This window comes from Aptenodytes patagonicus, chromosome 1, assembly GCF_965638725.1.
Source record: "Aptenodytes patagonicus chromosome 1, bAptPat1.pri.cur, whole genome shotgun sequence".
In the NCBI taxonomy this organism is placed as follows: Eukaryota; Metazoa; Chordata; class Aves; order Sphenisciformes; family Spheniscidae; genus Aptenodytes; species Aptenodytes patagonicus.
This window is the reverse complement of record NC_134949.1, coordinates 218,746,120-218,774,084: the sequence shown is the minus strand read 5'-3', so window position 1 is coordinate 218,774,084 and position 27,965 is coordinate 218,746,120. Positions and strand designations below refer to the sequence as shown.

The window sequence follows — 27,965 nt, the reverse complement described above, 5'->3', positions numbered from 1 at the left end:
TAGTCCATCTTTTTTTTTTCCTCCTAAAAAAAAAAAATCAGCATTTGTCCCATTTTAAATACAAAAATTGAGAAAAAATGCTTTTCAAAATTTTCCATTTGACATCTTTGCATCTATTCAATTAACAAAACCTACAACCTTGTTTTAATCACACCTTGAAAGCCAAGTAGTTGAGAAATACAGATTAAAATCTTCAGAGGTCGTGGGAAGTCTGACATTAGCAGGAGAACCTTTTAAAGCAGTCCAATGATCTTAACTCCACTCTACAAACTAGTTCTAAGCTTCCAGCAATGGAGAGGAAAGCAATGGATGAGAGTGCAGCTCATTTGGGGGGGGAAATAAAGCAGCTATCAAAATATAGTATTCTCCCAGGCTTGCTATTTTAAGCTCCATTGGTGCACATTCTGGTTTTCCCTGTCTTCCCAAGACCCCTGGACCATTACAACTTTAAAATTACTTAGTCCAAATTTCAGCAGTTTGAACAAATCTAGGAAAACGTCTCTGCTGTCACTTTATATGTAGTTTACGATGCAAAATTAGACTGACATCTTTGGAAGTTAAAAGTCACCTTGTGTTTCAAGTCCTCAGATCACAGAGCAAGAGAAGTTATGATGATCCGGCCAGGTCCCCTTCATAAACCAACCGCAGGTTTCCCTGAGGAATTCTTGTGCCAGGGGAAGTCCTCAAACTAGAAAATCACCCAACTCTAGTGATGGAGACTCCACCACAGCCCTTGGCAGATTTTAAGGATTTATTGCGCTCGCTGTTAAACAGCTAGAGCTCATTTGTCCTCTGTATGTATTCATTTTCAAAACACTGAACTTTTAATATCTCTGTTTGCTGGGCTGATGATCAGCTCTGTTTCCCCTGTAAGTATTTATCAGCCATGACATTATCTATTAACCTTCCTTGGTAAGTTAAATAGATTGTGCCCCTACTTGTTCACTGCAAGGCATATTTGCCAAACCTGTAATTATTCTCCTGAGCGATAGCTTGTTTCCCATTTTAAGCTACTCCAGGTAACTCCATCATTTATAGGTAGAAACCATCTAAGCAAACTACAGCCCCTTAAAAAAAGGTGAATTGAAGTTGCAGAGACCCACATCTTTCCATTCTGTCTATTTTGTCAGCAGTAGTTTATTTCCACGCTTCTGTACTCCTTACAGCCAAGCTTAGCCCCACTCCTCAGCTTCCAAGGAGCTGGAAGGGTACCAGTGGATGAAGCTGTGTCACAGCCTGCACCATCACAAAGTGGAGCGGTACCTCCGCACTTCTAGGGTTTACCAACTCTTGCAGTTGCATCCCTTATGGCCTGCAGGAAGGAAATGCTCTGGCTGGTCTTCAGCCTGTGGCTCCCGAATATACTTTATGTACCTGGCCCACAATCCCAGATAAAAGTTGAGAATCCAAATATGTCATGTTGGCCACATAACTAGCTCCGTCAGGCTGACTGACATTTCTCTGTGCAACTCTGAAATACAGAAAGCAGGGACATTCACATACCGCAGTCAGCCAGAGGCAAACAAGTACGTCTGATTTCAGTTGCTGGAGGTGGTGATGGTGACAGACTGCTCTGAGAACTCTCCCATCCTCACGTTAGCACCAGTGCAGCTGCCACACACAAGCAGTGACAGATAGACAAGAGGATTTCTAAGAAAGTAACACACAATCTTATTCAAAACACATGTAGCTAACATGATACAAGGCATGGTGAATAGCAAGTATTTTTATATTAGTAGTGCCACGAGTGTCAGCAGCAGTTTGATGATAATGAGTTGATTTCCTAATGCTGAAGGATAGTAAAAATAGTAGGAAATACCTACCTTTTATAACCTTATTCTCAACCTAATCTCAAGTGATGTTAAAGACATCCAAGAACCTCGCACATCCATACAAAGCTGTAACTTCGTGAAAATACCTCATTAAGAACTGACGCTTCCAAATGCATGGGATATGCAAAATGCATTGTATCTGTGCAGGCACTCCGGGTAGCAGGACAAGCCTGCAGATCACCTACACAAAGGCGGCCATGTACTGCACCTCATGAGAGTTTACACTGGTGTCAACATGGCTGCTTATGTATAGAGAAGCTGTCATCCAAATTAGGTCAAGCTGTGTAGCTGTAATACCAGCATAGCAGGAAGCTTGCTGCTGGCATTGCGCTGCAGCCAACATAGTCGTCTTGTATAATGAAAGCACAGGCAACAATTTCTTCCATCCTTGACTGTTTGAAGCAATTTTTAGCTTTAGTTTTATTACTGTAATTCAAATCAATACCTGGCAAAAGGGTAGTGGGTGACCTACTGAGAGTTGTTTATCAGCACATGAACTATCACACCGTTATTATGCCTGATAACACAGCAGACTCGAACCACGCACCGTCAGGGGAAAGCAGTATTGCCTCTCCCACCCCAGTAAAACTTTCCCCAAGGAAAGCACAAATAGGGGAGAAGGGGGAAGAAAGGGAGAAGTGCAAGAAAAAAAGGTGTTGTGTGCTTGGTTGTGTATTTCAGGCAAACAGGTGTGTGGGAGAATTGCAGCTGCTACCAAGGGATTAAGTCCTCATGGGACTCTCAGTTTTGCAGCAACACCAAATAATCCAAGTGGGAAGGAACAAGGTAAAAGCTCTTCCCCCACCCCCCAAATCCCTCAGCTAAAATGGCCAATGCACAATATAAGCTCTTCTAGTGGTTCTTGTTCAAATTCCGCCAAAACACAAGGTCTAAATTTCCAAACATGGTGTGGTAGTTTTTGGCAGGGGGTTCAAAAAAAGAACAGCCAAAACCATGAAGCTATTCTTCCCCTGCCCCTCAATTTGAGCAAACTGGAGTCAAGGATTTCTTGTGAAATTCTGCTACTGAAGTAAAAGGGAGTTTTCCCTTCCACATTAAATGGGATATGTTGATTACAAACAGACAACTGTTCCATTTTTCTGTATCTTATAAATTTCCCTGCACCCTAAAAAGAAGAGGTAAGATTTGTGTTTTGTATATAAAAATACTAACTACTTTGGTCATGTATTATTTTAACAGAAGATTACCAAGGAAGTCATCCTCTATGCACGAAACCAGGACTTGCCTCTAAGCCACTCCTATTTACTCACATGAAGAACAGCAAAGACCAGTGATGCATTAACCAAGTACTGTGTTGCAGCTGAATTTCATCTAGAAAGAAATGGTTAATTCCAAGTGTTGCAATCACCTGCCTCAACTCTATTTTTCTACCTGTATTTGAAAGGAATAGGGCAACAGATTAACAGAGAGGACTTAAGCAGGATTACTGGAGAATTAGCCAATTTACTCAATGAATTATCCCATATCCACAGCAAGGACTATTAGACTCCTGGACAACCTTGCTTGATGCTGCTTTGAGAATCTTGGCCTCAGCTGAATGATTCCTAGCTCCTCTCCCCTCTCATTCTCCTTCCCCATCAGTTTAGACCTGCTAAAGTAAAAAGTTCTTGACAGGAAGTTCAAAACCTAAGACAGGTCACTGAAATAAAGAACCAACTACTTCCACAAGTACAAACTCTTATAGGAGTGGGGTAATTTTTATTGAACTCTGAGATGATCAATTGCAAAGCACAGCAATAAAATCCAGAACTGGAACATTTAGTAACAGCCTGAAATGTAGAATTGATTTTTGTTGTTCTAAGGGTTTGACATGCAGTTTTTGCAGGACACTTAAAGCTTTAAAATTTCCGTTTAATCAGTGTAATTGCCCATTCCCTTCCCAATACACACTTATGTTCTAAATTGCAGTGACCACCTGATTTCTGAGAAGTAAGGCACTAACAGTGTCCTTTCAGAGTAGTTACAGATTATCACAGCAGATGCTTCCCTCTGAGATCTGAAGTTCAAGATTGTCCATGGAAAAAAATGCAACTGGTGACTGAAGATGTATATCCAGTGATGAGTACCTATCACCACTGTTACCAAAACAGCCATTGCATTCTAGGTGATCTACTGTCAGACTTGAGAGGAAGCCTTCAGTGCACAGAGCAGAACTAACAGTGTTCATCCTCTCACCTAGGGAAACCGCTCTGTTCTGGAAAATTTTATTAAAGCTCCCCTGTTCAAGCTAGGGGACAGATTTTAACTGCAGTTTCTAACAATCAGTATGTTCTCATGGCTGGGGACAAGGCACTGGATGGATAAAGACCTCTGCATTTATAATTTTGGAATAGGAGTTGCAGCCACTGCAATGCTTTCAATTGCACATTCATCAGTGCCACGGCGGATTCTGAAGTAACCATCTTCTCCCCACGAGGTGCCCCAGCTGTTCTTCACAATCCAGAACTTCTCACCACTTTTTGGGTCTGTACCATAGCCCACCAGCAAGACAGCATGATTGGTCAATTCAAAAGGATTGAAGCCATCCTGCAGCCCAGTGTGATGGTAAATCCCCTCTTTATAAAGCATGAAATCACTATAAACCTCAAAGGCAACAGCCATTGGCCCACGCAGAACAAGCTCGAGTTTCATCAGGGCTTCATTGCAGCCCCCATAGAAACCACCGACATAGTGGTACTCAGAAGTGTAGTAGTGGTAACAGCTGTGCTTGAAAGTGCATGGAGAATCTTGGGCTGTGTAAGGGAAGCAGTCCTCTTCCACCACACCAAAGTCTTGGACATACTTTCCAGCAATGAGGTATGGGAAACCACCATCGCAACCTAAAAAAAAAATACCTGCTTATTCTCTGGAGTTATTTGAGGTGGGAGACTCCCCTACTGAAATCTTTTGGTATACTTTTAGATACACTACTGAACACAAACTGCAGTGACCCTAGATAATCCTAATATTCCAGTTAGCTATAGCTAGCTTTCTGAAACACGCAAGACAAAATTCACATCAGTGGGAGCTATACTGGGAACACTAATGCATGGACCACCTTCTCATCCAATTGCTCTTGACACTCCCCATCAGGAAGAGCAGTTATAGTTACATACAGTAAAAAGACCTGTCCTAACACAGGTACGGTCCTTTGAAAAGCTTTAGTCATTGCTTTTGCTCATCTCCCCCTCCCCATATGCTCTTCCTCCCTCTGAATATGCTTTTGGGATGATATTTGGTTCTGTTTTTTCTAGGCATGCATTGCAATTTAGCTGTATTTTTAGCCCTACTCCTTAGATATTCCCTATCTCCCAGGTAGATCTACCTAAAATCCAGTAACACCCTGAGCATGAGGCCACCTACTCCTGGTTCAATCCCATCCCTACAGTAAGGTGGGCTGACAACTCTTGAACATTTTCTGTAATCTTTCAAAAAAAAAGTACTATAAAGTATAGCCTGCTAGATGCTTTATAAAAAAACTAAATTGTGGGTTATGGGGAAGGCATGGAAGTTTTTAATATACAGTTTCCTTCTGCAGCATCATCATTACTGAAAGTTATCTTTGTATACATCAGCGTACCTACCCTGAGAATACTGGCTGCAAGACACAACCTGCTGAGGACTAAAGACCGGTTTCTGAGTGTTGTTTGTGAGGATACGTATTCTTGCTTCCAGCATGCCCATGGAAGAAAATGCGTAACAGCTGCCACATGAGCCTGAAGAAAAAGGAACCACAGAAGGCAGTCAGCAATATAAACAAGGAAAGTCACCTGCATTCATATACAACTATCACTAGAGTCCACTGAAGAGTCAAAACCTACCACACCTAACACTGACAGAGCACAAACTTTAAACATACATTTAGCTTTTAAGCATGCAATTCAAAAAACAGTTCTGACAGCTTTTGAAGGAACACTGAGCTTTTTCAAGAATAAGAGACAATATATTGCTCTTCAGTAGTATCATTTAAGAGCTATGCTATTCCTTCAGAACGAACCTACAAGGACCACATGAGCAGGGCTGAGAAGGCTCATAACCTACTGCCTCAGGCTATAACCCCTTATGGAGTACACATGCTAAGGGGCAATGAACTATTTTAAATGAACAATGACAATATTGTTTAGATTATTTCAACCTATCAATGGATTTAATGCTGTAATTTTCAGTTGGAAAAATATTCCACCTCTAGAGCTGCGCCTAACATAACTGACTTTTGAGAGTCTAGTGGTGTAAATAGGAGGTTTGATATAGTGCATTCATCCCAGCTCCCCTTACTTCCCAAGGGCATGTCATTTTTACACTGGCTTTTCAGAGGCACCTTAATTTCTCTTCTGTTTCCTGGCAGAGAGTTAAGTCTCCTTACTTTTGCATCAAAATTCAGCATTGCTTCTAGTTTTAGGCCTCTTCACTCCCTAAGGGCTTCCCCTAACACATTAAAAAACTTTGGAAGTGGAATGACAAGCATCGCAGGGAAGGACAATTACTTGGATGAGGTCCTATTGTATCTACTGATTGTCACCAAGGTGCCCGATTTCCTTTTGTTTCCTGACAGTAGGAAAATCAAATATTGCAGAGCTATGAAAAGGAGGGAGGTTTGAGGAACAAAATGAAATACTTTCTCCTGAACTGTGTAGGTGTACAAAAGCAGAGCTATTGCAAAAGCAAGACTTCATGAAATTGTACCTTCACTCAGTTAGACGTATCTCTGAAGAGAAGGGGCAAAATCAGCCTGAACATGAATGGTCTTTGCCCAGCAGGGCAAACTGAAGCAGTGAAAGGTGCCTCCCACTCATTGTACAGTCACAGCATCCGAGATGGGCCACACTGCAGAACACTTTGTTGCTTTTTGTGTGCAAAAATGTAAAAAATACAATTAACGCAACCATTTCAGTCTGAAGTCTGTTGGGGTGGTTGCTAAATTTCTTTCCTGCTACTACATGGTATTTTCGAGGCCCACAGCATAACAACCACACTGTATCAGCAGAGAGCCAACACAGCTGCAAGAGTAGTTGTTTTTCTGAGGCTTCCCACAAATTCTCTTCCAGAGTCAATCAAAGCTTCAGCCACATCAGGTTCCACTCACTCTACTGCAAAGGGCTGTTACATTATGAGGAGTAAGGAGGAGACACAGCACACCTAGTGAAGAATCAGCTGACCAGGCTTTTCACCTACTTTGATCTGCAGAAAAAGCTTGCAGAAAGAAGTCAGCAAGAAATTGGAACTGCACTCTAAGGTTAATGAAATCTGTAGGTTCCCGTCTTCTCCCCCCAGTAAAGTTGATAACAAACGACAAGGCTACCTTCAAAGACGACATCTCTTGGCTCAAAGATGCAGTTAACTGCTCTATAAACAGCCTGAGAACTCGACCTTTACTTTCTTGACTACAGGAAATACTAGCAGGGATGCTAACGTACTGGCAGTAAATATTACAGTCCAAGACAACTGCAGTTGCATGAAGCCTGCCGTGTCTCAAGGTATTCTACAGGGAATGCACATTTCCCTTGTAATTCTTGTCCACTTCAGATGCTGTATTTTTTTCTCCTTAGGTAAAGAGCAGTGACTCCACAAGCATGTGAGATCTGGGAAGCCATGATCTTGTAATTCATATTCTTGAATTCTCTCTGCATATGCCACGCAACTGGCATCTTACTGCTTGCAGCCTTCTCCCCCATGGCATTTTCTAATTAGTCATCTAATAATCTTAATGATATACAACTAAGACTTTCTAATACCATCATTTTAATGAAGCATTGATATCCAGTGCCCAGAAAGTCATGCCAGCTACCATAAGCAAGCCTTAATTTGTATGTCAGCACTATTTTGCACAAGGTCATCTTTTGGAGTTTTTGTTTTGTGTTTTATGTTTGTTTGTTTGTTTTTTTAAAGCCTGAAAGCTAAAATTCTTACTTAATGGAGCAGAATGCATATTCCACAAAAATTTAACATACTCAGCATGGATTGTCAGATTACAGGAAAAGTGTAGGCTGCTTCCAATAATAAAGCTACAGACTAGTTCTCATTTAGAGGAACTTTGAAGCAACACATTGGAGAAAGGGTAAGTTTGGGACCGAGTGTTCAATTGTTTGGAAGGTAAAAGAGCCCTCGGGATTTTCACAGTTCACACCAGAAGAAAGTACAGGACTCACACCTACACAGGACCACATCATTTCCTGTTGCCATCTTTCAGTGATGCTCTGTGTCAGCTTGTGAGCTAGAACTCCCACAAGCCTTCCTATGCTTCTTCTGCTACCAGGAGTCCAGCTGGCAGAATTTGGCAGAAGAACTAAGCCATAAATGAGGAAACAGCGATTTAAATGATTCCCTCCCCACCATGCTAATGTTATGTTCCCTTCCCCTCAAAGTTGCAACCAGATAGCTACCAGTAGATGCAAATTTATTTTGAAATGGTGGATCAGAGAAGGGACACATTAACCGAGTCCACTCCTGGCTTCCAGTATGTAACTATCTAATTCAGGTATCTCACACCACAGTGGTATAAAAGCACTCCCTATAGAACAAACATGTAGTAGAATGGTATCCTTTTAAGTCTACTTTGAGCTAAATACTTGCCTATCACAGGGGCAAAGAAAAAATACATTGTACAAGTATTCCTTATTTATCAGTGTCCACACTTTTCATAGTGACTGACACCTCCTCTTGCAACTAGCCATTTAAGCAACTCTTAAAGTTGTCGGGGTAATAAGATTTGGAGGCAGTATAACAATTTTCATGAGTTTATTCATTAAAGCTGCATGATAATTTGCCATCAGCAGGAAGTAGGGAAAGAATTAAGTGTACATCAGTTCTGTCAGCGTGCAGAAAACCATGACTGAGACTGTTTGGACAAAACTTGACAGCTGTCTTTATGCAGGGCACTGTGGTAATTGGCTTTCACTCCAGCAAAAGACATGGCTGTTTGGATAAGCCAGTACCACCTTCTATTTTGGCACAGTGCTGTCAGCAAGGACTCCACCCAGTTTCTGCAGGTTATTCACAGTAAAGGTGCAATCTGTCAACTGCGAGACACTAGACAAAACCTTCTTGTTAACAGCAAATTACAAAGTACATCAAAGGAGTTCTACAGCATTTCATTCAGAGTTTTGAATTTTTTTTTTTTTTACCTTGATTCCGAACAGGGCTGACATAATTGACACCATTCACATTTCTCCAGTCCCAGGATTCTGGCAAGCTTGAAACTTTTTTGAGTAACTCAGGTGTTAGAGGTGCAGGCTTTGGTCTGAAGAGGAGAAAATGCTTCTGAGTAACACATCACACTCTAAGCAAGGAAACAATCACGTAATGCTCAGTTGTCATCTTCTGGCTTCTACCAGTTGCACTTACTTCACACTAAGCAATTTGAAATAGTCTCCATCTAAGCTGAGTGGGTGTCAATCTCAAGAGATTAGTTTCAGCAGGATGCAAGACCTACTCAAATCCCTCCCTGAGGGAACTATATTATGAACTATCCACAAGCTGGTGAGGTCAAATATTTTTGAACCGATCTGAAGTGCTGAGGTAACTCTCAGTGACTGCAGCAACGCAGCTTTGCAACAGCTATTTTACACCCCTGCCACCAAGAGGTATGTAGAATATCTGACTGCAGAAGGTACCTTGCCTTGGCAGCATGCTCTGATAGCAACTACAGACTGTTTAATTGCAGACGCTGACATGGCTTACATCAACACTTCAGTAACTGCAGTCCCACTTGCCCTGGAGACTTCCCTGGAGCCAGTTTTCACTATGACTGCTGAAGAGGTATTCAGTGTTACTTGCCCTCATCTACCATTTGCAGCCAAGTGATGGCCATGTATCAGCAAGCCAAGAGCTTCCTGCATTCAGCTTTCACATAACCTGACGCTTGTCCCGTAAGTGCCATTCACAAACACTAGACACTGGAGTCTGTTCTGAAAGCATGAGGGGCCAACAAAATACTGTCATGGCACTACATGGTGCAACAGGCTTCCCGACAGGTTACTGTATTTCAGACCATCTCCAAGGAGACTTCTGCCTACAGGATGAAACCATGATAATCTGCATGACACTCCCATGCAAATCAGATTTTTTATTGTATAGTAGGACCTTCTTCTACAAACATACAATTGCCACAGTTTGGAAAAGTAAGTAGCATTCCTACCCACAGCAGTGTCAGAGTGGAAAAAGCAAAAATACAAAGAAAGTAAAACAGCTGTAAAGAAGGGAATCTTCAGATCAAAGAACTCTAGTTCTCAAATTAATGTAGAGGACCATGTGTCCCTCCCCATTAGCACTCTCTGCCATGTGATCTGCAAGACCCTGAAGGCACTCTTGGGGCTACTTCACGCTTCTTCACTGAGACACCCTATTCTTGTTAGAGGCCCCCGGTTGCAGGCATGGCAAATTATCAAAGTAACCAGTGAATTCCCTCAGAAAATCTTTATTATTCATGTTTAATAGCAGAATGTGGTTCATTGCTTTTTAATTGCAAGTATGAACTAGCAGAACCAGGAAGATGGTCAAGCAGAAACTCGTGACTATGGCAAGCAGCTGATGGGTAGGCAGGAGTGAGATGACAACTGACTGTCCCCACTTCTTCCCTGCACAAATGAATTCAGCAGCAAGTTAACTGGGCAAGATTAAAGGGTAGATGACCCTATTTGTCTCAACTACTGGAGACAACAGATGCTCAAAATAATCATTCAAATGAACAAATATGTTGGCACTCCGTGAAAATGAGCTGGAAGGCCTTGAAACTTGATTAAACATCTGAACTACAAGCCAAACACAGCTAGGAAAAGCCAGGACAAATACAAGCAGATTCTCCGAAGCAGTGGGGTTTATGGCAAAACAAAAGGCCTTAGTACCTTGGAGCTCTGGAATAGAGACCCCCAGCTCTTCTAGTTAGTTCTTCCAGGGCAAAGTTCTCATACTCCTTGTATCTTGTTGCTCTCCAGGACTTCTGTCGAGCATTGATAGCATTTACAAAGTCAAAGTTGTGCACATAACGTCTACTTGAAAGTCTGCAAACAAAAGCAACCAAGTAAAACAGTAAGAAAAGGACTGGGATTTAAAAGTAAAGGTGTTCTCTAAACCGAACGTGGGAAAGACTCTTTAACTCTGGAAGTGTCTTCAGGTAGGTACTGATAAAGAAACATGCAATTATTGGATCAAGGCAAGATTTCTGAAATTTGAGACACTAACTAGAAGGCTACAATCATCTTCTTTAGACTTGCCAGTTTTGTAATTGGGCTTCACCACAGACTGAAGGAGAAAGTGTGATGTGACAGGCACACCCTCCTGTCTTTCTGTATTCAGGTTTATTCCCAGCATTATCATTGGCATTAACTTTGCCCTCAGTCACAGAATTGGTCCATATGGTTTTAACCGAAACCTGAAGCACAGTTACCAAACATTTTATTCCAGTAAAAGGTCACTTATCTGTTGCTTACCTTCCCCTGGGCTTCTGGAGAGGTAGCTCATTTATGTGAACATCCGAGGGAGATGAAGAAGTCTTCTGTCCGCTGAAACAAGCCCAATTGTGGCCAAGTACATCATGCACCCATCCTGGTAGAGTCTCATTACAGTAGCTGGTTACATTCTGGCCTTCCTTTTTGTACTGTAATGTGAAGAGGTTATGCTTGTGTTGAGTAGATGCATTTGTTAGCATAGCAGTAGTCCCTACCCACCCAGATGCTTTTTGCCTGTGTTTCAGAGGAAGTGGCCAAATGTATATTCCAGATCAACCAGCATCATGTTTGATTTCAAGACAAAGAAGCATCAAGAAAAGGTTAAGCAGATGAAAGAAACTGATCTTTATCAAATTGCTAGAGGAAGACAAACAGGTTGTGACTTGCACTTTTAGCAACAAAGCATGCATTAGTATCAGTATCAACTAACAGGTGCTAATTGTTTGGTTCAAGTTACTTTCTAAGCAAAATGTAAAAGACCTCTTAGTACTTATCCTTCTCTTCAAGGCCCTGTGGTTTCTTGCACCAAATATGTGACTAGTCAAACTAACCCTGGACTACTGCAAAAGTTTGAGAAACTAAGACTCACGGCAGTCTGAAAAGTAAACACAGGGAGGATGGCAAGTTTCTCACCCAGTAACCTCTCAGGGAGAACTGTCCTATAGCATTTCTGTTTTAGAAGTCAGAACCAAAGATGAGGCTTCCTGCAACTGCTTTAAGTTTGAGCTGTGGTAGAATAGCATCAAGAAACAATTTCACCTGAACTATCAAAATGAGACAGGAAGAAATGATGATCCATTGAGAGCAACTCATTTGGAGTTGGCAGTGAGGGGAGTGTTGCTAAAGCCTGAAGTCCCAAGTCCTAATACTTCCTTATTCAGCCACACAAGTCTTCATTTTACCACTGAAGAGGAGTAATAAGTTTATCTATTCAGTAAAATGTCTTCATATAACAGTTAGCACTAACACTTGGCCCAGCTGCGTAAGTTTCCTGGATTAGCAATTCTTTGACAGCAGAATGTCCCGGAGGGGGGGGGGAGGATCTTTACTCATCTCTTAAGATTAAAGTCTGTTGTGTATTAAGCTACACGGGAACCTGAAAACCCCATGCAACAAAAGCTTTAACTTGACTCTTTTAATCACGCAAATCACTTAAATGGAATCCAAGTTTCCTAGTCCAAGAATACTTTATTGAATCCCATCCCATTCCAATTGCACATGTACAATGGTACAGGGATTTTGTAGCTATGTTTCAACAAAATGCTTGCTCAACCTCTTCACTGAAGAAAGTGGCGGCTTACTGTGATGGAAATGCCTCAGGATGGAAAAATAAAGTAAATAAAGAGACTGGGAGGTTTGTGACAATGTGAAGGCTCTGTGGGGAATCTGAAGGAGAACACATAGTGAAATAATTAAGTCTCTCAATCAGAGGGATAAAATTAGAGGTTAATCCTCTGACTGTTTTATAACGATGGGAATTTGCTTTGTCCCCAGTTCAGAGGCATCACATCTACACCTTTGGTTGTCTAGCAAGGTAAGCATGTTTGCTGACCACAGCAGGATGGGGGCAGTAGAAGGCTGAGCTGTTACCTTGTGTCCTGGTTTCGGCAGGGATAGAGTTAATTTCCTTTCTAGTAGCTGGTACAATGCTGTGTTTTGGATTTAGGATGAGAATAATGTTGATAACACACCGATGTTTTAGTTGTTGCTAGGTAATGCTTACACTAGCCAAGGACTTTTCAGCTTCCCATGCTCTACCAACTGAGAAGGCTGGAGGTGCACAAGAAGCTGGGAGGGGGCACAGCCAAACTGGCCAAAGGGACATTCCATACCATGGGACGTCATGCTCAGTACATAAGCTGGGGAAAGCTGGCTGGGGGGGCTGCTGCTCGGGGACTGGCTGCGCATCGGTCAGCGGGTGGTGAGCAATTGTACTGTGCATCACTTGCTTTGTGTGTTATTATTCTTATCATATTATTATCATTTTATTTCAATTATTAAACTGTTTTTATCTCAACCCACGAGTTTTTCTCACTTGTGCTCTTCCAATTCTCTCCCCCATCCCACCGGGTGGGGGGAGTGAGCGAGCGGCTGCGTGGTGCTCAGTTGCTGACTGAAATTAAACCACGACAGTCCTTTTTGGCGCCCAACGTGGGGCACGAAGGGTTTGAGATAATAACAGATTAACCGGAGTGTATTAAGGAACTTATATCTGTTAATAGCTGTGGGTCACAATGTTGGTTTCTCTGTTCTCGATATTGATTTGTATAATCTGCATCGCGCTCTTTTTCCTGCTGTACATGTTAAAGATTGGTGTTGGGTTTTGCAGTTTGCTGTGGTCTGCAGTGAATAGTAATGTCTCGCTTGTGAGGTTTGTTTTTAGAACATTGACCTTGACGTTAGCGTGGTATGTAGGTTTTGCAATGAAGCCGTTACTGTACCACAGATACCATTTCATGGAGACAACTAGCAATTGCAGTAACTTTTCTGAGAGTTTTTTTACGGAGGAAATACAGAATGGCAGTGTCACTACCTTCTTCTATGACATTTCCTCCTTCGTTACAGTAACTTTTCAGTATTTTGAACAGCCTTGGGTAGTTAAGATACTTCTGTTGGTACTTCTTGGGAATATTGTTTCGGTTTTGTCTAAAGTTGGTAAGCAATTTAAGAATATCATCCAGAGATCTGCCCCAAGGCTGAATAATTATGAGTGGCAGGGTGTGTGGGACAAGATGGGCAAGTACCTAGGCCAATGGGCACCCCCAGTGTTTTGGAACTTCACCCCTGAGCAAGTGCAGAATCCTGAAGAGTTAGTAGAATATTTGAAAAAGTATGCTGTCACCCTGGCAACTCCAGAGAGATGCAACTCATTGCAACGTGCTGGGGCCTGGCCCATGCCTACCGAGCCCTGTTCAACACCATTCAGTACCCTCAAAGGGAAGAGAAGGTCTCTGGCTCTGACAGTAAAACGACACGCACTGCGGCCACTCAGACCCCAGGCAACGCGCCCTGTGGCTGAACCAAAGAACCAGCCTGTGCCGGCATCAGTCGCCCCTGTACACAAGAAGAAATCTTGGAAGCGAAAGTCGGCTCGTTTAGTAAGGGAGGAAGAAGCTTCTTCTAAAAGGGAACCGGAGGAAGAACTGTACGACTACCCTGGAGAAGGGCCATCACGAGAACGGGAGGAGGAGAGCCGGCCGCTGATCGGGGAGGAGGAAGAGGCAGAACTCATAAACAAGGCAGTGACCACCCGATCTCTACCCCTGAGTGAGCTGCGAGATATACAAAAAGATTTCAGCCGTCGTCCAGGTGAGCATATTGTCACCTGGCTGCTCCGATGCTGGGATAATGGGGCCAGTAGCCTGGAATTAGAGGGTAGGGAAGCCAAGCAGCTGGGATCCCTTTCTAGGGAAGGGGGCATTGACAAAGCAATTGGAAAAGGGAAGGAAATAGTCCAAATCCTGCTGAAGGCCGGTTTTGCCATAAACAAAGTAAGGTCAAGAGACCTGCACAGGAGATCCAGTTTTTAGGAATAAAATGGCAACATGGACGCAGTCAGATCCCAATGGATGTGATCAACAAAATAACAGCCATGTCTCCACCAACTAGCAAAAAGGAAACACAAGCTTTCTTAGGCGTCGTGGGCTTTTGGAGAATGCACATTCCAAATTACAGTCTGATTGTAAACCCTCTCTATCAAGTGACCCGAAAGAAGAACGATTTCAAATGGGGCCCTGAGCAACGACAAGCCTTTGAACAAATTAAAGAGGAGATAGTTCATGCAGTAACCCTGGGGCCAGTCCGGGCAGGACAAGATGTAAAAAATGTGCCCTACACCGCAGCCGGGGGGAACGGCCCTACCTGGAGCCTCTGGCAGAAAGCACCAGGGGAGACTCGAGGTCGACCCCTAGGGTTTTGGAGTCAGGGATATAGAGGATCCGAGGCCCACTATACTCCAACTGAAAAAGAGATATTGGCAGCATATGAAGGGGTTCGAGCTGCTTCAAAAGTGATCGGCACTGAAGCACAGCTCCTCCTGGCACCCCGACTGCCGGTGCTGGGCTGGATGTTCAGAGGGAGGGTCCCCTGTACACATCATGCAACTGATGCTACGTGGACTAAGTGGGTCACACTAATCACACAACAGGCTCGAATAGGAAACCCCAGTTGCCCAGGAATCTTGGAAGTGATCATGGATTGGCCAGAAGGAAAAGATTTCGGGATATCGCCAGAGGAGGAGGTGACACGTGCTGAGGAGGCCCCAATGTATAATGAACTACCAGAAAATGAGAAGCAATATGCCCTGTTCACTGATGGGTCCTGTCGTCTTGTGGGAAAGCATCGGAGGTGGAAAGCTGCTCTGTGGAGTCCTATGCAACAAGTTGTAGAAACTGCTGAAGGAGAAGGTGAATTGAGCCAATTTGCAGAAGTAAAGGCCATCCAGCTGGCTTTAGACATTGCTGACCGAGAAAAGTGGCCAGTGCTCTATCTCTATACTGACTCATGGATGGTGGCAAATGCCCTGTGGGGGTGGTTGCAGCAATGGAAGCAGAGCAACTGGCAGCGCAGAGGCAAACCCATCTGGGCTGCCGCATTGTGGCAAGATATTGCTGCCCAGGTAGAGAACTGGTCATAGATGCTCACGTACCCAAGAGTCAGGCCACTGAAGAACACCAAAACAACCAGCAGGTGGATCAGGCTGCTGAGATTGAAGTGGCTCAGGTGGATCTGGACTGGCAACATAAGGGTGAATTAGTTATAGCTCAGTGGGCCCATGACACCTCAGGTCACCAAGGAAGAGATGCAACATACAGATGGGCTCGTGATCGAGGGGTGGACTTGACCATGGACACTATTGCACAGGTTATCCATGAATGCAAAACATGCGCTGCAATCAAGCAAGCGAAGCGGTTAAAGCTTCTCTGGTATGGAGGACGATGGCTGAAATATAAATATGGGAAGGCCTGGCAGATTGATCATATCGCACTTCCACAAACCCGCCAAGGCAAGCACCACGTGCTTACAATGGTGGAGGCAACCACTGGATGGCTGGAAACATATCCCGTGCCCCATGCCACTGCCCGGAACACTATCCTGGGCCTTGAAAAGCAAGTCCTATGGCGACATGGCACCCCAGAAAGAATTGAGTCAGACAATGGGACTCATTCCCGAAACAACCTCATAGACACCTGGGCCAAAGAGCACGGCATTGAGTGGGTGTATCACATCCCCTGTCATGCACCAGCCTCTGGGAAAATTGAATGATACAATGGACTGTTAAAGACTACACTGAGAGCAATGGGTGGCGGGACGTTCAAACATTGGGATACGCATTTAGCAAAGGCCACCTGGTTAGTCAACATGAGGGGATCTGCCAATTTGAGCAGGCCCTGCCCAGTCAGAACTACTCACATCTACAGTACGTAAAAAAGTCCCTGTAGCGCACATAAAAAATATGCTGGGGAAGACAGTCTGGGTTATTCCTGCCTCGGGCAGAGGCAGACCCATCCGTAGGATTGCTTTTGCTCAAGGACCTGGGTGCACTTGGTGGATAATGCGGAAGGATGGGGAAGTCCGATGTGTACCTCAAGGGGATTTGATTTTGGGTGAGAATAGCCAATGATCTGAATTATGTGATGTTAAGTACTAATTATAGTTATAATAGTTATACTAATAATACACAGATATACTAATCATACTAATAATATTATATGCCATACTAATGTTATTACAATAAGAATCACCCAGACTAATGAAGAATAACTTCAGTGAAACCAAGCAAAGCACAGTGATGATGGTACCAGAACTGACTTCAACAGGAAACAATCCAACACCACATACCATCTCCATTTTTCCTGCCCTGGAAGATTATTATGACAGATGGAGCCCAAAGTCATGGACTAAATGAACTCGCCAAACATTTTAGAGGGATGGCCCACAGACTAAGGGAATGATATCTCTGTGTGTGTGTATATATATATATTAAAAAAAAAAAAAGGGGGGGTGATTAATGAAAATGTACCAGAAAATGTGAGACTTGAGCATGATGCAGATGGTATAGAATAAGGGGTGGATATTGTCCTGGTTTCAGCAGGGATAGAGTTAATTTCCTTCCTAGTAGTTGGTACAGTGCTGTGTTTTGGATTTAGGATGAGAACAAAGTTGATAACGCACGGATGTTTTAGTTGTTGCTAGGTAATGCTTACACCAGCCAAGGACTTTTCAGCTTCCCATGCTCTACCGACTGAGAAGGCTGGAGGGGCACAAGAAGCTGGGAGGGGGCACAGCCAAACTGGCCAAAGGGACATTCCATACCATGGGATGTCATGCTCAGTACATAAACTGGGGAAAGCTGGCTGGGGGGGCCGCTGCTCGGGGACTGGCTGGGCATCAGTTGGCGGGTGGTGAGCAATTGTACTGTGCATCACTTGCTTTGTGTGTTACTATTCTTATCATATTATTATCATTTTATTTCAATTATTAAACTGTTTTTTATCTCAACCCACGAGTTGTTCTCACTTGTGCTCTTCCAATTCTCTCTCCCATCCCACCGAGTGGGGGGAGTGAGTGAGCGGCTCACGAGTGTGGTGCTCAGTTGCTGACTGAGGTTAAACCACGACACCTTGTTCATCCTATCTTATTGTGCAAGATTGTGCAATATGGGAAATAACCACACTTGGCCAAATACCAAGGGCAAGGTCCAGAGATGGCTTTTGAGAAATACCCTCTTCAGAACAGCATTTCTAGAAATCCAGACACTACCTAAAGCAACAAGTTATTGAATTTACATCAATAAGTTACTGTGAGAGCGCTTTATTTGGCTCTACATGATAGTGTAAATTAATACCTACCTGTCTCGTCTATCTAAAAGCTGCCATAGATTAAAACAAGACCAAGCACAACCATTCTTGATAAGTACAGGCCTTTGATCTGAATACTTGAAGAATACTCAATGAAAAGGCCTGCTTCCTGCAACATTCAGATGCAGGTGCTGCCTAGCATGGAGAATTATATTAATTCGTAACAAGTGGAACAGATTTGGGACTTATCTTCACAGAGAAAAGGTAATGTGTTATCTGCTAACTAGCAAATTAAAATGACAGCTTGCCTTGGTTTTTGTTGTTGTTGTTTGTTTTCCCTAGAAATCCCTCTCCTTTTTTTGGAGATTTCAAGATGTAGATAACCAGAATAGTATTCACACCATTTGTGCAACTTATTTTTCAGGGAAGTGAATTTAGCAAGTTTCTTATGCTGTTCTTCCAGTTCAAACATACCAACAAAACTGGGAAGGGGGTGAGGGTACAGTCAGTGGCAATGTTTCAAGATAGACAAGAGAAAAAAAAAAAAACAACACTTCAGACAGTCTGTGTGGAAGCCTAAAATTAAGTAATTCAAGTCCTCTGCAGCTATCTTTTTGTAGACTGGCAGTTAATATACTACTGCTGAATTGGCTTTAAAAAGGGGACATGGAGACTTTGAGACTATAGCCTATTAATGGCATCTGGATAAAGGGAATTTGAACTCCAAGAGCCGTTTGCAGCTAGGAAATGGAAATATACCCATAAGGTCCCAGTTTGCTTCCCCCTCCCCCCCCTTCTAATTGAGAGCCACTGATGCAGAGAAGTGGCTGAGAAACCTTTAAAAAACCCCAATACTTATGCTTAATTTCTACAACCTAGTTAAGTCCCCAATGGGCCACGTGTTAGAGGAACTACAATGGGATAGCAAAGTCATCGGTGCCGTGACAATGACACCCACTGCTTATTACCAGAAGATAAACTGTCAAATCAGTTTTTCATTGCTAAAACCACATGCAGCATTTCTTATTGTGACCAGAGAAGGGCTCTGACAGATTAGATCTAGCAAATCTGACTGTATCAGTTTCAGAGGACCTACTATGAGTATGCCTGCCCAAACAACAGTCATACAGGGGTGTGACTAACTTCAGCTGCACCAGTTCAGCATGGCACCACTGCATGAACAACTGCTGACTCAGATGGATGCAAATTACAATGCCAGACTCAACTGAAGCTACCAGCACAGTACCCAGCACATCTGTGGAACCCATCAGAGAACAGCATCCTTCATGGAAGACAACAGCCACACAGCTGTGACCACCAGCAACTGCTGGATAACTGCTGCATGCATTTCCTCTCCAGACTTAAGAAGATGGTTTCTATTTTTAAGTTAATAAAAGAACACTGCAGCCATGCCACATGTGATAATTTCATTAGCCAATGCTCACATCTGCAGCATTAAGTAAACTCCATCCAGGGATCTGCCCAATCTGCAACAAGTCCTGTAGAAAGGCACCCAAACTATATTCACAGTTCAAATTCTGAGGTTTGAAAACATTAAGCTTTAATTCTATTTCAAATGCATATTTTTCTCAAGTCTGACAACTCATGTGACTTTGCCTAATGCCAAAATTTAGCCAAGCAACCCCAGCATTAACCTTAAGAGGCTTCACATATCTAAATTTGAAGGCTTGCTATTAGATACCTGAACCTAGGTTAAGCTTTTTGGTACAGTATACTTTTAGTAAAGTCTTTCCTGTGTTGGTCATCATGACATAATCTAATTGCATGTTCAATTCTAGTCCTGGTAAAAAAAAAAATGTAATTGCTTAAAGCTTTCTTTAATTTTTTTAATCTAAGTAAGAAAGGATGGAGCCCTTATTGGACACAACATTTTAACAGGGATTCAGCAGTGCTACATACACAGGCTGCCATCCCATCCTCTTTTACATCTATTGTTCTCAATCTAAGCAATGTTCAGACAATAAACCAACTCGAGTTCCAGGAGGCAGGACCACCATATACATTAAGCCTGATGGAAAGATTTACCCCTCATTTGTCATCAAATTTACAAGTGTGCCTATGCATTTTAATATGGGAAGCACATTCTTAATTAGAACAGGATTGCAGACTTGCAGATGACCTACTGTACAAAAATACAGAAGATGGTATTATCAGAACAAACCACTGCATCTTGCTACATAATATAAAATGCAAGCAAATATCAACTACAGATGCATTTTCTTTCCTCTAGGGAAAGAAATTCTGCAATTCAGATTTACACTTTAGGGAAGCAGCAGTTGCACACTGCCAGGTAAATAAGCCCAACTAAGATAGGTTAGAAATTAATTTTCAATTGATTTGCAGCACTATTAAATAGCATTAGCAACTCTAACACTTCCAATTTTAGCAACATGGAATAAAATGCATTCAGATTTTTTTTTTTTAACATTCTGAAATTTAAACATTAACTACTGTCACTTGTCTAGGCTGGTTATTTCAGAACGGAAGTCCTTGGTTTTAACCAGATTTGGGGGCGTTGGGGAAGAGAGGAAAAGATGTGACAAAGATGTCACCAAGTCAGTCTGGAAAAGATTAGTAACTTGAGTAGTGGAATATTCTATAATCTATTTCTTTCTTTTTGCTGAAGTAGTGCTAATGTTTTAATATGAAAAAATGCCAGACTTCTGACTTTTGAGATGTCCTCTAGCAAAAACCAGAAGTAGTACCGCTTAGCTTAAGAGACAGTGAGAATCTTATGAGCCTGTCTCCCTTCAAAGTGGTAGTCTTAACGTTAAATAAATACTAAAAAGATCTAAAATAATTGAAACAAGTTAGCCTCAACTTTCCTTTCAGCCTCACTCTAGCTTTTTATGTTATGTTGTTCCTATTTCTTTTGCCATCCCATGGGCGGGGGGGGGAGGGAGTCTTTAGAGCCTTATATCTTGCATAGCCCTACAGAATCCTTACAGATCATCCAGCAGAAGCACATGCTCAAGCTTCTGCCAAGAGTCAGCACACTAACTTCACGTCCAAGCTCAGTATATGGATGTTTCGGCAGCACACATTAAGAAAGAAACAAGAGCATTCCCATAAACAAATAAGTTCTTTTGTGCTGCAAAAAAATACCAGGCAGAGTAACTATGACTTGCGAGAAGCAGAATACAAGAATGTAGTAGGATGCTGCATTTAACTTGGCAAGCCTTGAGGGACAAGTCTATGTACAACAATAGTTAGAAATAAAACACTGTTAGAGCTTATTTACTTAAGCTATTAAAGCAAACTGCAGAAAAAAATACATTGATAAGCTCACCGAATCTGCTCCTTTGGTGTAGGAAGTCGTTTCCCCACAGTCCCAGGTAAAAGAACAAATAACTTGTAAAGGCAGTGAGACCCTACGAAAGTTTTAGTGGGTGTCTGTTTCGTAAGCCACAGGAACAAAAGGCTATTAAAAACTCACTGTAACATGCATCATCAAACAGGCTGTGTCTAGATTCACACATTACAGTAGCTCTGTTAAAGCCACCATTTAGACAAGCCCACAGCATTCCTGTTAGTAATTAATAGCTTCATTCTTTAACATTAAGCAAAAATACCCTGCAAGTTCAGTTAGCACCAGTTGCATTTCTATGCTTGAAACACATGAACTGCTGTATCGGCTCAAATACTGTTGTTCATTTAGCCTAGCAACTCCATCTCTGTTCAACGGCAGACTATGAGGAAAGCGTTAAAGGATCATAGTACGTAAATCGGGATGCTTTATCTGCCCTGTCACCATGATGAGGTTTTAGCCACATAATTTAACTTTCGTGGAACAAAAACAGAACTTGAAACTTATGAGCGGCCCTTAAGCAATGAATGCTTTCCTGACAAGCCCAAACCCACAGCCATGGAAAGAGATGTGCAAGGCTTTCTGTGTTATAGCTGCTCCGATACCTGTAAGCATTTTCAGAAGATCAGAACTCTTTAAGCATGGTATGTGACCAACTTCAGTTTTATTTTCTGCCCAATTATTACACTATAACAACTGAAATAAAAATCAGTATTTTGAAAGTGGGGAGTAACGATTTTGCTTTTCTGAAACAACTTATCAGCATGAAATCTTTCTTCTGGAAACCACCACCACAAACTGCTCTTTGAACCAAAAAGTCATTCCAGAATCAAGCTGTAACTCCAGAACAGTGTTCATGTTAGAAGGTTATTTCAAAGTGAAACTAAGCAATTTTACCAAGTAGTAAAAACAATAGCAAATTACTCCGTATTAAACATATTAGTTCTGTACCTGCTTGCTGTAAAACAAGAGACTGCCAGCAAAGATAATTCTTCCTTTCCACGAATTCCAAAGGGACTTTGGAACTTTCCACATTCTCAATAGCAATCAAAGCTAAGCAATATTCTAAGAGATTGCTTTTAATGCTTTCCTCTTGCTGCATTTCCAGGGAGGAAGGCCCTCGTCCATTAGCATTCTAGTTTACCCAGTTTTACTCCAAGGGCTTCTAAATTATGATCAACACTAAGCAAGTGAAGTCTGCTATGTTTACGTTACTTTCAGTTGCAAATGGTAATAGTATTTTAAACAATAGGCAATCATTCTTCAAAAACCTCTGAAGCATGCATTGAGCAGAGTATATTACTTGTCCCCTAGAAGCTTTACAGTAGAAGACGATGGAATAGGTCCTAAAAGAGTGTTAGTTGCATTTGGTAGAAGAAACCACATTTTTAGTTTATACCAGGACTAGATATTTTGTATTTCTATTTCATATGTAATGCAATATTTACTGGATTAAAAGTAAACACATACACATATTTAAGTATGTCACAAGGTCAAGCAGTTCATAAGGAACCATTCTTCCCCCCAGGTCCCCACTGACAATTGTGAAATAACAGTTTTGCAGATAGACAGTATTGCAAGCTGTTGCCTAACAAAGTCAGCTAGTTGTCTGCAGCAAAAAAATGCATATACTAAGTGCTGTGGTACTTCCTCATACTTCTCTGCCATTATACTTGCACCTTGGTAATCTGTTGTTTCTGTTACATCAGCAAAATTACAGAGAGGGTAACTGAATTGGGCTCTAATCCTCTCTATAATATTTAAGGAAATAAGCCTTTAATTTAAGCATGTCTTGCTGATGGAATCCCTACTACTGAACAATGAGCCAAACAAGCTTGCTATTTCTCAATACCAAAAGCAACTACAGAACTATCAACTAATCCATTTACCTACAAAGGGCTAAGACACATTCATGACCATGAAACGCAAGCTATTGTGCATCGCTACTGCTCAGGTGTATATTTGACTTATTTTGTTTTGAGCAGCAAGTTGGATCAGCTGAACTCCAGAAGTTCCTTCCAGCCTAAATTATTCTATAACACAGTATTGGTATATTGCTTAAGACTAATCTTGCAAATCAATGCATTTACATTTTCATAAGCACAGAGGAATACACGAGATCAGCGCTTATCAGTCACTTTAGTGTTCATCTTCCAGGGATGTATTTCACAAGGCATAGATAGCAGCAGTAGAGCCTTCAGTGACTCTCAACTGTCTTCAAGTTGGTGCCTCACAGCTCCATTTACATTCCAGAGCAGGCCACTCACTGTTTCTATGATTAAATTCCTCACATTCAAGAATCAGTTTGATGATCAACACTTGTTTCAACAGCTCACCATGCTGGCTTATAAAGCAACTGTGCATTTCAGTGTAAAATACCAGCCTAAGGATCCCCAGTCCACTAGTTCAACTACATTTCTCCTCAGATGAGTCCACCAAGGCCAGCAACAACTGCTGAATTCCACCTGCCAGAGATGACACCTCAAGCCTGATTTCATGGACAATACTATAACATAGTGCTCCACTGTCCTCAGGGAGACAGCAATTCCTGCCACATTTGAGGCAGGCCCTCCCACTGTCAGGAAGCTTGCAGACGTGTCCCTGCCTGAGAAGTTTCAGAGTAATTCTGCCCAGTTAGAATGCCCTTCAGCGTCCGTAGTTTTTGCTGTATTACCTGCCAAACCTATGAGGAGTGCACATCATAGCAATTTAGTGTCGCTACCTTTAACATTCTCTCATTTGTGTATCAGGTATTTCTCTCTCACACTTTGCTTTTGCTCAAGTAGAAGACACTGTCTTATGCGGAAGCATTCTTGTTTTAAAAATTTACAGTTATAAGAGTACACTAGTCTTGGCAGATAGTTAATTTTATTTATAGTGGCTCATACAGTGCCACATTTTGGACTTGTGATGAAAACAGCGTTGACAACACAAGGATGTTTTAGTTATCGCTGAGCGGTGCTTACACAGCATCAAGGCCTTGTCTGCTCCTCAGACAGCCCCGGCAGTGAGTAGGCTGGGGGTGCACAAGAAATTGGGAGGGGACACAGCCGGGACAGCTGACCCCAGCTGACCAACAGGATATTCCATACCATACAACATCATCCTCAGCAAAGCTGGGGAAAGAAGGAGAAAAAGGGGACATTCAGAATTATGGTGTCTGCCTTCCTGAGTAAGTTATGCTTGATGAAGCCCTGCTTTCCTGGAAACTGCTGAACATCTGCCTGCTGGTGGCAAGTAGCGAATGAATTCCTTATTTTGCTTTGCTTGAGTATGCAGCTTTTGCTTTACCTATTAAACTGCCTTTATCTCAACCCATGAGTTTTCTCACTTTTACCCTTCCAATTCTCTCCCCCATCCCACCGGGGTCGAGTGAGCAAGTGGCTGTGTGGGGCTTAGTTGCCAGCTGGGGTTAAATCACGACAAAGAGCATGTAAACAACTTCACCATCAGTCTTGTAAAACAACCTACACGGCCCTTTCCCTTAACTTAAGCGAGCTCCAATCGGCAAGGAGGAAGCTGCAGTTAAATCAGAGCCTCATACATCATTTCTATTCAATAAGGACTATGGTTCTCCTGCAAGAGTGGATCACTCTCTTTTGTTAACATCTGAAAACACTGACTCAAAAACAGCTGCTGTGAAATAAACCATCTACAATGGTTCCCAGAAAGACAATTTAAAGCAAAAGTCATTTCTTCACCCTCCTTACTACTAGCCAATGTTCAGAGATTTTATGCTTGGACAAGGCCTGGGTGTTTACTATCGGGCTCATCTGAAGCCAGACACAACATCATGCTTTCTGAAACAACCAAGAAACATGTTCACTGCTCCTGCTGAGGGCTGCACTAACCACCTGAACAGTCTTGCTGCACAAAACATCTGTCTCCCAGGTAGCAAAGTCATCCTGCAGAGATTACTTCCAGCCACCCTCCAGATCCATACTGCCACTCATCAGGACAGCAGCAGAGCGCTCCTTAGCAAGTGGGTCTTCTGTCTATCCCCTGCCTACCACCACTGTTTTCAGCTTGACCTGAAGTCATTAACAGGGACCGCAGATAACAGTATTATTCCAAAAGAACAGTTATAAGCAGCAGGAAAGTTCCTTAGATGTTAAAGTAGTATTCTGGAATAAAGTTTAAATATCCTAGAAATCCTCCAGCAAGGAGAGCAGATGGCCTTTCTAAAGTTTTTATGCATTTGAGAACATCTTTAAGGAAAGATAAAAGGAATGATGTTTGCTATTTCACTTGGGTCCAAGGTGTCAGCAAGAAAACTGAAAAAAAAAAAATTCCAGGCCACTGGGAGAGTTAGTGAAGGCCTTCAACTGCTTTAAGCATGCCCAGAAGGGAAACCAGCAGCATATTTAACAGATTTTTCAGATAATGCCCAGTGTGGAATCTAAATACCTCTTCCCTCCCTCTACTCCCTACCCAGCCACTGCTAACTGTTTCCTTATGTTAAAAAGAAGTCCTTTATCTAGTAATCCATGAAAACCTTAGAGCCAAAGATAACCAAGTGTCCCAACTGCCCCACCGCAGCATTCAGGGACTAAAGAGAAGCCTAACTACAGGCCATTTTAGCAACAGTCAGTGATGCAGAACACACCAAGTTAACTCACCTTAAAAAATGCAAACCACTTGTAGTCATTTATCACAATTTCAAAGCCTTGATTGTAAATCAAAGTGAAGAAACCATAGTTTCCCAGACTATCCTGAGCCACATCTAACTTCTGAAGATTCACAAGCACCTTTCTTTCCACAGGCCCTGCAAGAAACACAAACATTATTGCATGATTATTGTGTTGAAGAGATAAAAATAAAAAATTAGTACAAAGAATGTTGTAACATTTATTTTATTCCAAAAGATGCTAAAACACACTTGTTGAATGCAGTCTTCTGCAAAAAGGCATCAAGCAAGCACACTTCAAGAACTTCACAGTGGGTCTACATGCTCATTTTTTCCACTGCTAGACAGTATTTGCACATTTAATTAGCAGCACCAAGCAGCTGTTACTGGGAAACATCAGCTTATTTAAACATAACTTACTATACAGCTACACAGGTCTCTGATGCTGTGTCACTCAGGCACTGTGTCTGCAATGACAAATCTTCCCCTAAAACATCTGGGATGAGGTATCGGCCACCCCATGCTCCCTCACACCAGTGCTCCAACTCCCTCCACCATTCACCTCCCACTGCTCCTACTGCCACTTGCCTCATCTGATCAAAAAGCAGATGATTCAGAAAAATGTGAAGTATCTACTATTTTTTAGATAATACTGACATACAGTAATTAAATAATAACACCCCACTACTATTATCCCCTCGAGGGAAGTGATATTTCTATTTTTCCTGATGCTGTCAGGCTCCCTAGGCAGCAAGCTCTCGCAGCCGGTGGCCTCCCAGGAGCTGCCTAGGTGTCACCCAGAAGCACAGCCACGCTTTGCGCTGGGAATAGCCACTTTCAGGAAGGTATCTGCGGGCTGTGAGGAAGGAAGGAAGGAAAAAGCAAACGGGCACGAGCCAGTGGTGCTCACGAAGAGGCCTAGTTGAGTCCAAATCAAAACAAACAAAAAAAAACCCCAAAAAACTCAAGTAGAAGAGTAACAGTGCTGCCCGCAGCGGTCACCCAGAGCCAGACTAACGCGAGTGTTTCACGCTGCTTAATCCAAATTAACCTTTTCCTGCTTTAAGCCCGGCTGGGAGCTCCGCACGAAAGCCGGCAGCGCGGTCCGACCCGCAGGTGCGGAGGCCCCCTACAACCGAGACAAGTACCCGCCTCCCCGCCGCCGGTTTCTAGGGCCTCACGGCACGAAGCGGCCGCTCCTCGCCCGCCCCGCTCTTCCCTCGGGCTCACAGGGACACCCCCCCGGCGAGGCCGCGCCAACCCCAGCACTCCGCGGGCCCCGGGGAAGGCGAACGGGGCAGGCCCGCCGCGGTCTCACCCGCCTGCGAGCAGTTGCCGTGGCGGCCGCCGCCCCGCCAGACGCGGAGCTCCCAGGCGCCCAGCAGGTCGGCGAAGGAGCAGTTGGCCGGCGTGTCGGCCCGCAGCGCCGCGGGCAGCGCCGCCAGCAGCACCAGCGCCGCGGCCCACAGCGCCCGCCCAGCCATAGCGCCGCTCCCGCTGCCCGCCGCCGCCGCTGAAATGGGCCCGGGCGCCGCGGCCTCCCCGCCCCCGGGCCCGGGCCCGCCCCGGGACGGCCGCGCCAGGGAGGGGCCGGGCCTCCGCGCCTACCCCCGCTGCGGGGCCCGAGCCGGGCTGTGGGTCGTGGGGGGCGGGGGGAAGGCCGGGGTGTGTCCGTGTGTCTGTGTGTCTGTATGTCCCAGATCCGGCAGAGGTGGGGCATGCTGTGTCCCCCCTGAGGGCCGTGACAACGACATGGGCCCTCACCCAGCTCGCAAGGGTGTCCTCTTCCCCAAAGGGTGTCTTCATCCCTAAAGGGTGTCTTTGCCCCCAGAGGGTGTCCTTCCCAAAGGTCATCCTCTCCTGCAAAGGGGACACACCTCCCCAAAGGGCAACCTCCTCACCGAAAGGCATTCCCCACCCCAAGAGGTGTCATCG

General features: G+C 43.4%; 1 protein-coding gene across 1 annotated transcript; it reads right to left on the bottom strand.

Annotated features, from left to right (window-relative positions):
* Nucleotides 1-3,517: 3,517 nt before the first annotated feature.
* CTSC (cathepsin C) lies at nucleotides 3,518-27,515 on the bottom strand. The gene is made up of 7 exons (XM_076328341.1): nucleotides 27,349-27,515; nucleotides 26,023-26,168; nucleotides 11,258-11,424; nucleotides 10,673-10,828; nucleotides 8,954-9,069; nucleotides 5,417-5,548; nucleotides 3,518-4,672 (listed from the first exon to the last, which is right to left on the bottom strand). The coding sequence occupies exons 1-7, from the start codon at nucleotides 27,512-27,514 to the stop codon at nucleotides 4,170-4,172; spliced, it is 1,386 nt and encodes a 461-aa protein (XP_076184456.1). The 5' UTR covers nucleotide 27,515; the 3' UTR covers nucleotides 3,518-4,169.
* Between the last annotated feature and the right edge of the window lie 450 nt (nucleotides 27,516-27,965).